Source organism: Eleginops maclovinus, chromosome 2, assembly GCF_036324505.1.
Source record: "Eleginops maclovinus isolate JMC-PN-2008 ecotype Puerto Natales chromosome 2, JC_Emac_rtc_rv5, whole genome shotgun sequence".
Lineage (NCBI taxonomy): Eukaryota > Metazoa > Chordata > Actinopteri > Perciformes > Eleginopidae > Eleginops > Eleginops maclovinus.
In genome coordinates, this window is record NC_086350.1 from 88,367 (window position 1) to 101,015 (window position 12,649).

A 12,649-nucleotide genomic window follows, 5' to 3' on the forward strand; every position below is an offset into this window, starting at 1 on the left:
GATAAACTGGTTCAGACCCTTAAAGAGACAGACTCTAATAAACTGGTTCAGACTCTTAAAGAGACAGATTCTAATAAACTGGTTCAGACTCTGAAAGAGACAGACTCTAATAAACTGGTTCAGACCCTTAAAGAGACAGAGTCTAATAAACTGGTTCAGACTCTGAAAGAGACAGACTCTGATAAACTGGTTCAGACTCTTAAAGAGACAGACTCTAATACACTGGTTCAGACCCTTAAAGAGACAGACTCTAATAAACTGGTTCAGACTCTTAAAGAGACAGACTCTAATACACTGGTTCAGACCCTTAAAGAGACAGACTCTAATAAACTGGTTCAGACTCTTAAAGAGACAGACTCTAATAAACTGGTTCAGACTCTGATAAACTGGTTCAGACCTTAAAGAGACAGACTCTAATAAACTGGTTCAGACTCTGAAAGAGACAGACTCTAATAAACTGGTTCAGACCCTTAAAGAGACAGACTCTAATAAACTGGTTCAGACTCTGAAAGAGACAGACTCTAATAAACTGGTTCAGACTCTGATAAACTGGTTCAGACTCTTAAAGAGACAGACTCTAATAAACTGGTTCAGACTCTTAAAGAGACAGACTCTAATAAACTGGTTCAGACCCTTAAAGAGACAGACTCTAATAAACTGGTTCAGACTCTTAAAGAGACAGACTCTAATACACTGGTTCAGACCCTTAAAGAGACAGACTCTAATACACTGGTTCAGACTCTTAAAGAGACAGACTCTGATAAACTGGTTCAGACTCTTAAAGAGACAGACTCTGATAAACTGGTTCAGACTCTTAAAGAGACAGACTCTAATACACTGGTTCAGACTCTTAAAGAGACAGACTCTAATAAACTGGTTCAGACTCTAATACACTGGTTCAGACTCTTAAAGAGACAGACTCTGATAAACTGGTTCAGACTCTTAAAGAGACAGACTCTGATAAACTGGTTCAGACTCTTAAAGAGACAGACTCTGATAAACTGGTTCAGACTCTGAAAGAGACAGACTCTAATAAACTGGTTCAGACTCTTAAAGAGACAGACTCTAATACACTGGTTCAGACTCTTAAAGAGACAGACTCTGATAAACTGGTTCAGACTCTTAAAGAGACAGACTCTGATAAACTGGTTCAGACTCTTAAAGAGACAGACTCTGATAAACTGGTTCAGACTCTGAAAGAGACAGACTCTAATAAACTGGTTCAGACTCTTAAAGAGACAGACTCTAATAAACTGGTTCAGACTCTTAAAGAGACAGACTCTGATAAACTGGTTCAGACTCTGAAAGAGACAGACTCTGATACACTGGTTCAGACTCTTAAAGAGACAGACTCTAATAAACTGGTTCAGACTCTGAAAGAGACAGACTCTGATAAACTGGTTCAGACCCTTAAAGAGACAGACTCTAATAAACTGGTTCAGACTCTTAAAGAGACAGACTCTAATAAACTGGTTCAGACTCTGAAAGAGACAGACTCTAATAAACTGGTTCAGACTCTGATAAACTGGTTCAGACTCTTAAAGAGACAGACTCTAATAAACTGGTTCAGACTCTTAAAGAGACAGACTCTGATAAACTGGTTCAGACTCTTAAAGAGACAGACTCTAATAAACTGGTTCAGACTCTTAAAGAGACAGACTCTAATACACTGGTTCAGACCCTTAAAGAGACAGACTCTAATAAACTGGTTCAGACCCTTAAAGAGACAGACTCTAATAAACTGGTTCAGACCCTTAAAGAGACAGACTCTAATAAACTGGTTCAGACTCTTAAAGAGACAGACTCTAATAAACTGGTTCAGACTCTGAAAGAGACAGACTCTAATACACTGGTTCAGACTCTTAAAGAGACAGACTCTAATAAACTGGTTCAGACTCTTAAAGAGACAGACTCTGATAAACTGGTTCAGACTCTGAAAGAGACAGACTCTAATAAACTGGTTCAGACCCTTAAAGAGACAGACTCTAATAAACTGGTTCAGACTCTGAAAGAGACAGACTCTAATAAACTGGTTCAGACTCTTAAAGAGACAGACTCTAATACACTGGTTCAGACCCTTAAAGAGACAGACTCTAATAAACTGGTTCAGACTCTTAAAGAGACAGACTCTGATAAACTGGTTCAGACTCTGAAAGAGACAGACTCTAATAAACTGGTTCAGACTCTGAAAGAGACAGACTCTGATAAACTGGTTCAGACTCTTAAAGAGACAGACTCTAATACACTGGTTCAGACTCTGAAAGAGACAGACTCCACAAACATTTACATCTTTATATTTTAGATACTTATACGCTGATATTTAAATCAATGAAAGGCAAAGAGCCTCACGCTTACGCAGCTTATCTGGATAATGAAGTTTTCCTGTCTGTATACTCATCAAGATGTCTCAACTCCTCATGAGAACTATAGAAGTTTGTACATTGTGTAATCCAATAGAATATGTCTAAAAGTTAGATTACAGGATTGAAAGTGTATATTGTACAATTTAGATTACATAAACATAGAAAAATGAAGTGCAGATGAACTGACTGTTAGATGCCCTTTGATCCATTCGAGGTGGGAAGTAGTGGCCTACTAATACTTTGTGACTACATATGTACATTTTTCTGGTATCAGAACTTTACTCCACTATTGGTTTTTCTGACATCTTTTTACTTTTACTTCTTACATTTTTAGCCCAAATACCTAAACTTTCCACTTCTTACATTTTCAAAACCGGCTCGTTACTTTAGTTTGAATCTGCGTTTGGTTACATTATTATTTAGAGTCATTGTGTGCCCATTGATTTTCACGCAGTCCGATTATCCATCATTTCCTGGTTTCCTGGTGTATTGGGCTATAAACCCAAATGTGTACTCTGATAGTTTCCAGAATGCATCCAGTATGTGTGTGTGTATATATGTGTGTATGTGTGTGTGTGTGTGTGTTTGTTTGTGTGTGTGTGTGTGTGTGTGTGTGTGTGTGTATGTGTGTGTGTGTGTGTGTGTGTGTGTGTGTGTGTGTGTGTGTGTGTGTGTGTGTGTGTGTGTGTGTGTATGTGTGTGTGTGTGTGTGTGTGTGTGTCTCTTTGTGTGCAGTTTCTAAGAGAAATGCCGAACGCTGAGAGTCTCTTTATGAGTCCTGCTGACTCGGACCGTTTGCACAAAGGCCTTCAGCTGCTCAGGTGCTATAAAGAGCAGCCGCTGCTGCACAGGTAACACTCAGTTGACCACAGCAGCAACCAGCAACCAGGAACCAGCAACCAGCAACCAGCAACATGACTTCCAGCAGCATGAACATGGGCAGGGTGAGACTCAACACACACAGAGACCACTTTTAGTTTAAACTTCTCTTCTGATGCTCTCTCTAACCTTCAAATATCTGACACACTTTTATTAGAGAAATTGGGAACACTGTTCGATGTCTCCATATGAGAGTCTTTATTATTGCACGCCTTTTTTACCCTCTCTGCCACATGGCTGTAACACTGTACTTTTATATAATAATAGAGGGGTTCTGATTCTGAGGTGAGGTTGTCAAGTGGATGGAGCTCAGCGTGTGTTCTTGATGATGATTGGTGGATAACAGCCCCCCCCCCCGCCCTCTGCAGGTGGTGTTTTACGAGGACAGGAACTTCCAGGGCCGCTCATACGAGTGCAGCAGCGACTGCGCTGACATGTCTTCCTACCTGAGCAGGTGCCACTCCTGCAAGGTGGAGCGTGGCTGCTTCATGGTGTACGACCGCACCAACTACATGGGAAACCAGTTCTTCCTGCGTCGCGGAGAGTACTCTGACTACCAGAGCATGATGGGCATGAGCGACTGCATCAAGTCCTGCCGCATGATCCCCATGGTAACCATTCAGCCAATCACAGCACAGCACTTAATAACCATCAGATTCCCATCTCTTATAAACCAGGTCAAATACTAGCAACCATGATTATATCACACAGAGCAGCAGGATGACGTTTATCAATCTTACACGTTCAGCACGTTAATCTCCACATATCAACACAACTTTATCATTTATGCAGTAAAAAGATGCTAATGTTGGGCTATAAAGGAACTACAGCACGGTCACATGACTTCAGGTCACCACCGCTAAGCTAAAGGAGGCTAATGTTGGGCTATAAAGGAACTACAGCACGGTCACATGACTTCACATCTCCACCGCTAAGCTAAAGGAGGCTAATATTGGGCTATAAAGGAACTACAGCACGGTCACATGACTTCACATCTCCACCGCTAAGCTAAAGGAGGCTAATATTGGGCTATAAAGAAACTACAGCACGGTCACATGACTTCACATCTCCACCGCTAAGCTAAAGGAGGCTAATGTTGGGCTATAAAGAACTACAGCACGGTCACATGACTTCACATCTCCACCGCTAAGCTAAAGGAGGCTAATGTTGGGCTATAAAGAACTACAGCACGGTCACATGACTTCACATCTCCACCGCTAAGCTAAAGGAGGCTAATGTTGGGCTATAAAGGAACTACAGCACGGTCACATGACTTCACATCTCCACCGCTAAGCTAAAGGAGGCTAATGTTGGGCTATAAAGGAACTACAGCACGGTCACATGACTTCACATCTCCACCGCTAAGCTAAAGGAGGCTAATATTGGGCTATAAAGGAACTACAGCACGGTCACATGACTTCACATCTCCACCGCTAAGCTAAAGGAGGCTAATGTTGGGCTATAAAGGAACTACAGCACGGTCACATGACTTCACATCTCCACCGCTAAGCCATTGACATACACAGGGTGCGATTTGACAAAAAAACAGAGGGGGGGTGTTTTTTTTTATTTATTCATAGACAAGAACTTTGGACTTTTAACTTGCATAACTAGGGAGAAAAAAACGCAAAAAGTAGACAGGCCCTTTTTTCGGGTCTGTGGATTAGTCCCCATCACAACATGGCAAAACTTTAATAACCCATACATGGATTTCTATTCAACGTCACAAAAACATGCGTACGCACTAACAGGCAGAAAGCACCATAGAACAGCATCAATGCTCTCCATGAAAAGACCCTCCAATTAACTTAAATCAAACACTCAAAATAAATCACTAAATAGCACAACGTGCTGTCAACACTCAGGGACAGGTCTGGAAAACTAGACAAAGTAAACAGTCGGCTCTGGTGACAAATTTGTGGTGGCTTTTTCGTTTTTCCTATCGGGGCATTGTCTGCAGCATTTCGGCCCTCTTCTATCCACAATTCTGCAAATGGGTCCTGTAAAGTAAGATGATATGCTGCTCTGAACGCGTTTCATGTTTGGTTCAGCGCTGTTTTTCCTGCGAAGTTCCCGCACAAAAATGTTACAATGTTTTTGTGTTCGATGACGTTCAGAAATATGCACCGTCTGCCAGAAGGCTGCTGAATAGCCTACTCTGATGTGAAGACACTGAAGATCGTTAGATTTCAAGAGTTTAAGTAGGTTAGCAGTTAAGTTGCATTCATCGCTATCAAGGGGGGGAAATCCTTGTCCCCACCGGAGATAAAAATAATTTAGCAGAGGTAGGGATAGGAAAACCAGAGGGGGGGAAATCCTCACCATCCCCCCCTACAAATCGCACCCTGGACATACACACCAGGGAACAGGAAGTGATGCTCCACTCGCCTTTATATTTAGTTTTCTCAGTCTATTCCAACGTGAAGAAACGTGTATATTAGCATGTATGTAGTCTGTGTATTAGCAACAGGATCAGCTCACACTATAACAGTTCTGAATGTGTTGCAGCACCGCGGCCAGTACCGCATGAAGATCTACGAGAGGGAGAACTTCGGAGGCCAGAGCTACGAGCTGATGGACGACTGCGACAACGTGATGGAGCGTTTCCGCATGTCTAACTGCATGTCCTGCCACGTGATGGACGGACACTGGCTGATGTATGAGCAGCCCAGCTTCAGGGGACGCATGATGTACATGAGGCCCGGAGAGTACCGCAGCTTCAGCAGCATGGGCATGAGCAGCAGTCGCTTCATGAGCATGAGGCGCATCATGGACTCCTACTACTGAACTCAATAAAGCTTGATTCACTCCACACAGTCTGCTGTCTCCTTCCATACCATCATCTGGTATATATGAATAATAATCCCCCCCGACTCTGCACACAGGAAGTCCAGCAGTTTACTCTAAGGTCCAGAACACAAATTGTACTAAACTAAAAAATGACGGACCAAAATAAATTTAAATATAAATATGTTTCTAGAAAATACAAATGAATATCAACAACAATAATTACAATCATAAAAATAATCATAATATGAATAATAATAATAACAATAGTAATAATTGTCGTGGCGTTTTAGTCCTTTCCTTTTCGAATTAAAAGGCCGCTCTCGGGATGCCGGGATTCGTGACGCTCCCCTTTGTTCCCAAAAAACACGAACCGAGATCATCGAGTTGAATCAGATTTATTTGGTTGATCCGGCATACAAGCGAACATAGGCTTTCTTGTTTTAACGTCAAATAAAAGGTTTGTCTCCGTTTGCAAACAATTGCAGAAAGAGCACGGTCATAAAACGTATACTGGCTCCCGTCTGAGGCCGATAGCCGTGTGGGATTGCCGCGCTATATAAGAGCACACAGACGCACGAATAAGTATGATTAAATAAGTGATTTAATCATATTCTAAACAGAAATGTGGCCAGTGGCGTCATTAGGCCTATTTTAGGGGGGCTTCAGCCCCCCTAAAATATTCTTAAGCCCCCCTAAATAATTTTATGTTCATTTATTATTTTTATTTTTTTAAATGCCGACAAATTCAATATAATGTGGCCAGAATATGAGTTCACATAAATAATCATACAACCAGTCATTATTCACTTAAATATGGTCATAAATCTTAGTTTCCCTGTAGTGAAAGGTAGAGAGCCAGGGTCAGTGCGTCGTTATCCAATCCATTCCACCTGTTCATAGAGCACGCCCACATCACTGAAATCCAGTCCACGTTTTCACGTCTCTGCATCTGGGTACCCGCAGCATGTACCGGGAGCGGAGCACACAGAGCCGACTAGAGCAGCATTAGCAGAAGAACGTGAACAAGAATGGATATAGGACATTTTTTCAAGAGAGTAAGTATTGATCACTGCTGTTGGTGACAATAAGTTAGCTCCAGTCCCCCAGCTAACAACAGGAAGTCCCATGTAATTAATGAACGAAATGCTCCCTGCTTGAGCAAAGATGTTGCAGTGTAGATGCAGGGCTACTAAAAGGCATCCAGGCATGCAGTCCGAAATCTGAGAACTTCTTGAGTGAATCACACTTGAATGAACTTGCAAAACACTACAGCATTGACCTGAAAACAGAGGAGGTTCTGGTGGCCAGAATCTTTCTTGCCCGGAAAACAGAGGCTGGATGTTCACCCAAAGATATGTTGACTGTGCACAACCTCCTTGATTCAGACATGTTTCCCTCCCTGAAGGCAACCATCCAAGTTGCTTTAACAGTGCCTGTAAGCAGCTGCTCGTGTGAAAGGTCCTTTAGTGTACTGCGCCGGCTGCACTCCTGGCTACGCCAAACAATGTGTAGCTGTCGCTGAAAAGGTGTGCCAATTTATTTGTTGCATTAATATTTTTGTATATTATTGTCATGCAATATTTTTGGTTTAAGGTAGTTTTATGTTCTTATTCTTTCTCTATTTCATATATAATTAGGTTAAATGTGAATTAATAATTTGATGTGTAATAATGACGTAATGACGTGCACAGGAAGCCTTGTGATAAACGTAATAAGTAGTTGGGAAGACGTGCTTTCAGTCTTTTGGACCTGCGCTGCTCATGGAGGAAGATGTGTGCAACAGTGTGTCCGTAAAGCCTTAGCAGCTCCTGATTTTCCGGTCAGAAGGCGCACACGGTATGAAAACTGTGTTTTCTGTACATTTTATGTTTAAATAGTCTGTAAGATTTCATATTTAAGTTTCATGAAGGCCACATGGATATTCACGGACTGTAAAAGATATTGGCCTAAGATATTCATTTGTTTGGAAGATGACGATGTTAAGACTGTTATATTTATTTCAGTTTTTCACGGTGTTTGGTGTTGGTGTTTGGTGTACTTTGTGTCTGAAGACATTAAATATCCTTGGAAAAAATAAACATCACTCTCATTAAGCATCAGTCGATGCGTGGTTTAATTCTGACCAGAAGAAGAGCGTCAGGGGCAGCTACACAATGGGTCAGAAAAGACTTCACAGTCTACAGTCATGTCAATTGAAAAAGACGCCCTTCAGCACCTGAATCACAACAGAGTGATAGAGGCCTTTGCCACCCTTAAAAACAGACGGCATTCTTTGACGCTTCCACCCACCAAGTAACTGCCAATTGTAGGCATGTTATTTTAAATGTACTTAGTGAGAACACAGCGCTCTTTGTTTTGCAGAGTTTTGGATAATACATGTGGGCTGTTAATGAATAAGAAGCATTGGTTGAATAGGGCAGTGTAACTGTGATGGTTCTTTTGTTGTTGTTGATGCTGTGGACATACAGTACTTCCTGTGTTTGTTGTTGTACTGTATTAAAGATGTAATGGTGGCCCGAAACATTTACACAGTAAAGGATCTGTTAAATCTGTCCCAAAAGTGTAAGGCAATTTCTCAGTTTTTGTTAGATTCTGTGCATCTCCTGGGGGCTGAGCCCCCCCTGTCCTTAAAACCTAGTGACGCCCCTGAATGTGGCATACAAAAATAAATCTAAAACTAAATACTCTAAACCAAAAAATGGCTGTAACAATAATAGTTATTAGTGATTATTACCCAGAAAGTAAATAAACATCAACAATTCTTTCAGATGCTTTTATTTAGTTTGTTAATTTTACACATAAATGGACAAGTTCAACAGTCAGAAACAGAAAATGTATAAAAAGTTCAATTGTTTTTTAATACTTCATGACTTTAGTAGTAATACTTCATGACTTTAGTAGTAATACTTCATGACTTTAGTAGTAATACTTCATGACTTTAGTAGTAATACTTCATGACTTTAGTAGTAATACTTCATGACTCTTCATGACTTTAGTAGTAATACTTCATGACTTTAGTAGTAATACATGCTTTATGATTTTAATGTGAATGTTATTCTCATGATGTCACTTCATCTTGAATGCTAACGTTAGCCCTGCTCATGCTAATGTAAGAAATGTAAATATTGGATGAGATTTTAAAGTTGTAATTTTTCCTGAATATAAAATGTTAATCATTCCAGGTTCAATTTATTTCAAACTGAAGTTGATATTCTTTCAGAATTAGAATTATGTACTTTAGGAGAAAATCGTAATACTCAAATACTCAGCGTTGCACTCCAATATCTGCTTTATATTTTTGTACAATTACAATACATTTTTTCAATAGGCTCTGTGCACCAGCCCCGTGACGTACTTCCGATCACTGGTCGGATCGGAAGTACGTCACGGGGCTGGTGCACAGAGCCTATTCTTTTATTCTATTCAAGTCCCAATATTTCAGAATAAAGTCCCAATATTTCAAATCTTTGTTACTGTTGGATCTGTAAAGATCTTTTATTCTGAAGGTTTGGGTAAGAGCGATGACTCCGTCAGTGAGCATAGAGTGTTTGTACCAAGCAGCGCCTCCTGCTGGATCGGAGCAGGCAGAGACCTGGAGCTGGATCTAAAGCATGATAGAGAGTTAGTATTCCTGGGTTAGGGTTTATATGGAGCTCGGTGGGGAAGCTGAAGAGCCGACCCGAGTGCCCGCTCACGTTAAAGCTGATGATTGAGTCTTTAGGGTCTCATGGCGGTGTGTTTCCTGAACGCTCTCTGGATCACGGCTGCAGCCACCTCTTCCTGTTTCCTCTGCAGGGTGCTGCTAATTGGTCCACAGGACACCTGAAGATTTAAATCAAGGTAGCTTTGACGATATACAAATAATACAATAATAAACAGGATTAATGAAGATGCAGATAACTACGCAATGAATAATAAATATATAGGTGATGGTGATATAATATTATCAGATACATCCTGAACAATAAATATAGTTAAAACCTTTGACGGAAAGCTTTCCTGCAGTCTGAGTCTGAGAGAGTTCCCCGAGTCAGCACACACCTGAACACAGGCAACAATTAATAATAACGATCATTGTAATAATAATAACTATAAAAATAATAATAATAGTGTTACCTGTGCCGCTAGAGCCACCAGGATGTCCTCGCAGTGAATTTGGTCTCCGGGCTGCAGAGGCAGGTCCATGTTGATCAGTCTGATGCTGTTTGGTTTAGGAATCCTGAGAGGATCCTGCAGAGCATCGCAGAAATCTGACAGCTCGCTGCGGAGAGACAGGTTTTATTATTTTAGAGACTCTAGAAAAGATTGGCATCTTGATAGTGTGACATGTAGATCATTATAGATCTATACTGCTGTCCATTCTGCAGTGTTCTCTCTCTCCCCTTCAGCTTTCCCCTGTCACTCCCTGAAGGCCTTATTCAGGTGTGCATTGGACTGAGGTGTGGGGAAGGGGGGGGGGGGGGCAAGGGGAACAAAGAGAGAGGGAAATGTTTGGTAGCAGAAAAGAAAAATAGTTTAGGACGGTGAGGAAGGAAGGAAAAAAGGGGAGCCTAGCCTTTAGCTAGATGGGGTTCTTTATTTGTGGAGAGAGTTAACCTGTAAATTAACCGGGGATATAAGGCTGGCATTAGGAGCCTTTAGAGCCCCGGAACCAGATTCAAACACAGCGTCAACCCCTACTTTTCCTTTGGATATTATTTTTTGTGGATATTCTTCTTCTTTTTGCAGAGTTTTTGACTTGCTGGAATATATTTTTGTTGAGTGACTTTGGTACTATTTTTTTGGCCTATCCTATGGATTGCAATTTAAGTTGGACATTTATTGAGAAATACTCCAGAATGTTTCTATGTTTGTACTTTTGTTGGAGCTGTGTGTATGTTTTGGGCTCATTCAACTGTGTATTAGCAGCGAGACCTACGTTGTTTCGGGTTTAGTTGGGGGGTAACATTATCAGTTAGTGGACACTTAATACCTCAGTCCCACTCCTTGCCAGGTTGAATAACCCCAGTAGCTCCCAAATCTTTTTTCTTGGGTAACTAGGCTTAGAATACAAGCTGATTGTTACAATAGTTCAAACCAAAGTGATACAGATCAAATAGTTAGTTTGGACTCACTTGTACTCTATGAACTGTGAGCTCTCTGGGTCAAACTTCCTCCAGGTTTTGCAGAAGTTCTCGAGGTGGTGGTCGCTCAGCCTCTGGGCGACCTCAGGGCCAAAGACCTCCAGCATGACAGCGATGTACATGTTGACCACCAGCAGGAAGCTAAGGTAGATGTGGGCACTGAAGAAGACGATGGCGAGGGCTGGGCTGCCACAGTCCCCTCTGATGGCGGATCCCGGGTTAAGGATGTCAGGGTCACAGTCCGGCGGCGTCCTCATGAGGGGACTCAGCAAATCGCCCCACGAAGCCGAAGAGGAGATCATGAACACACAGAATAGGCTGCTCCCAAACGTCTCGAAGTTAAACATGTCGTCGATCATCCCCTGCTTCCTCACAAAGGCGAAGTTCAACATGCCGAAGATCGAGGAGGTGAACATGAGGAGGAGAAGGAGGACGCCGATGTTCAACAGGGCAGGAATTGACATCATGAAGGCCAAAAGCAGCTTCCTGATGCTCGGAGCCCAGCAGAGGACACGGAGAACATGAATAGCTCGCAGTATGAGGAAGATATTGGGAGGGAAGAAATAAAAGATAACGTAATCCTCCATTAAGAACCCTGAAGAGTGAGACACAGGGAGAGACACACAGTGAGACACAGATTGAGACACAGACTGAGAGACAGAGAGTACAACAGAGTGATACACAGAGTGACACAGACTGAGACACAGAGTGAGACACAGAGTGAGACACATAGTGACACAAACTGAGACACAGAGTGAGACACAGAGACACAGAGAGAGAGAGAGTGCAACAGAGTGAGACACAGAGTGAAACACAGACTGAGACACAGAGAGAAAGACAGTGAGACAGAGAGTGAGACACTGAGACACAGCGAGTGTGACCGAGTGAGACACAGAGTGACACAGTGTGAGACAGAGACGGAGAGTGTGACAGAGTGAAACACACACTGATACACTGAGACACAGAGAGTGTGACAGGGTGAGACACATAGCGACACTGACTGATACACAAAGAGAAAGAGAGTGTGACAGAGTGAGACACAGAGTGACACAGACTGAGACACAGAGAGTAATACGGAGTGACAGAGAGTGCGACAGAGTGAAACACACAGGCTGAGTCACAGAGTGCGACAGTGTGAGACACAGAGAGTAAGAAAGTGCGACAGTGTGAGACACAGAGGGTAAGAGAGTGCGACAGAGTGAGACACAGAGAGACAGAAAGTGCGACAGAGTGAGACACAGAGTGAAACACAGATTGAGATACAGGCTGAGAGACAGAGAGTGCGACAGAGTGAGACACAGAGTGATGCACAGAGAGACAGAAAGTGCGACAGAGTGAGACACATAGTGACACAGAGAGAAAGACAGTGCGACAGAGTGAGACACAGAGTGACACAGACTGAGACACAGACTGAGACACAGAGAGTGCGACAGAGTGAGACACAGACTGACACAGAGAGAAAGAGAGTGTGACAGAGTGAGACGCAGACAGTCT

The 12,649-nt window shown here is 42.2% G+C and overlaps 2 protein-coding genes across 2 annotated transcripts in view; one reads left to right on the forward strand and one right to left on the reverse strand.

Annotated features, from left to right (window-relative positions):
- The first annotated feature begins 3,058 nt into the window (after window positions 1-3,058).
- LOC134873885 (gamma-crystallin M3-like) lies at window positions 3,059-6,054 on the forward strand. Its single transcript, XM_063897789.1, has 3 exons — window positions 3,059-3,307; window positions 3,611-3,853; window positions 5,751-6,054. Exons 1-3 carry the CDS (start codon window positions 3,278-3,280, stop codon window positions 6,027-6,029), a joined length of 552 nt encoding a protein of 183 aa, XP_063753859.1. The 5' UTR covers window positions 3,059-3,277; the 3' UTR covers window positions 6,030-6,054.
- A 2,737-nt stretch (window positions 6,055-8,791) lies between these two features.
- LOC134874061 (sodium channel protein type 4 subunit alpha B-like) overlaps window positions 8,792-12,649 on the reverse strand; it is a 26,201-nt gene continuing 22,343 nt past the window's right edge. Inside the window, 4 exon segments of the mRNA XM_063898054.1 lie at window positions 8,792-9,854; window positions 10,014-10,073; window positions 10,149-10,293; window positions 11,147-11,750. Coding sequence (XP_063754124.1) covers window positions 9,750-9,854; window positions 10,014-10,073; window positions 10,149-10,293; window positions 11,147-11,750 — 914 coding nt within the window. The 3' untranslated portion in view covers window positions 8,792-9,749.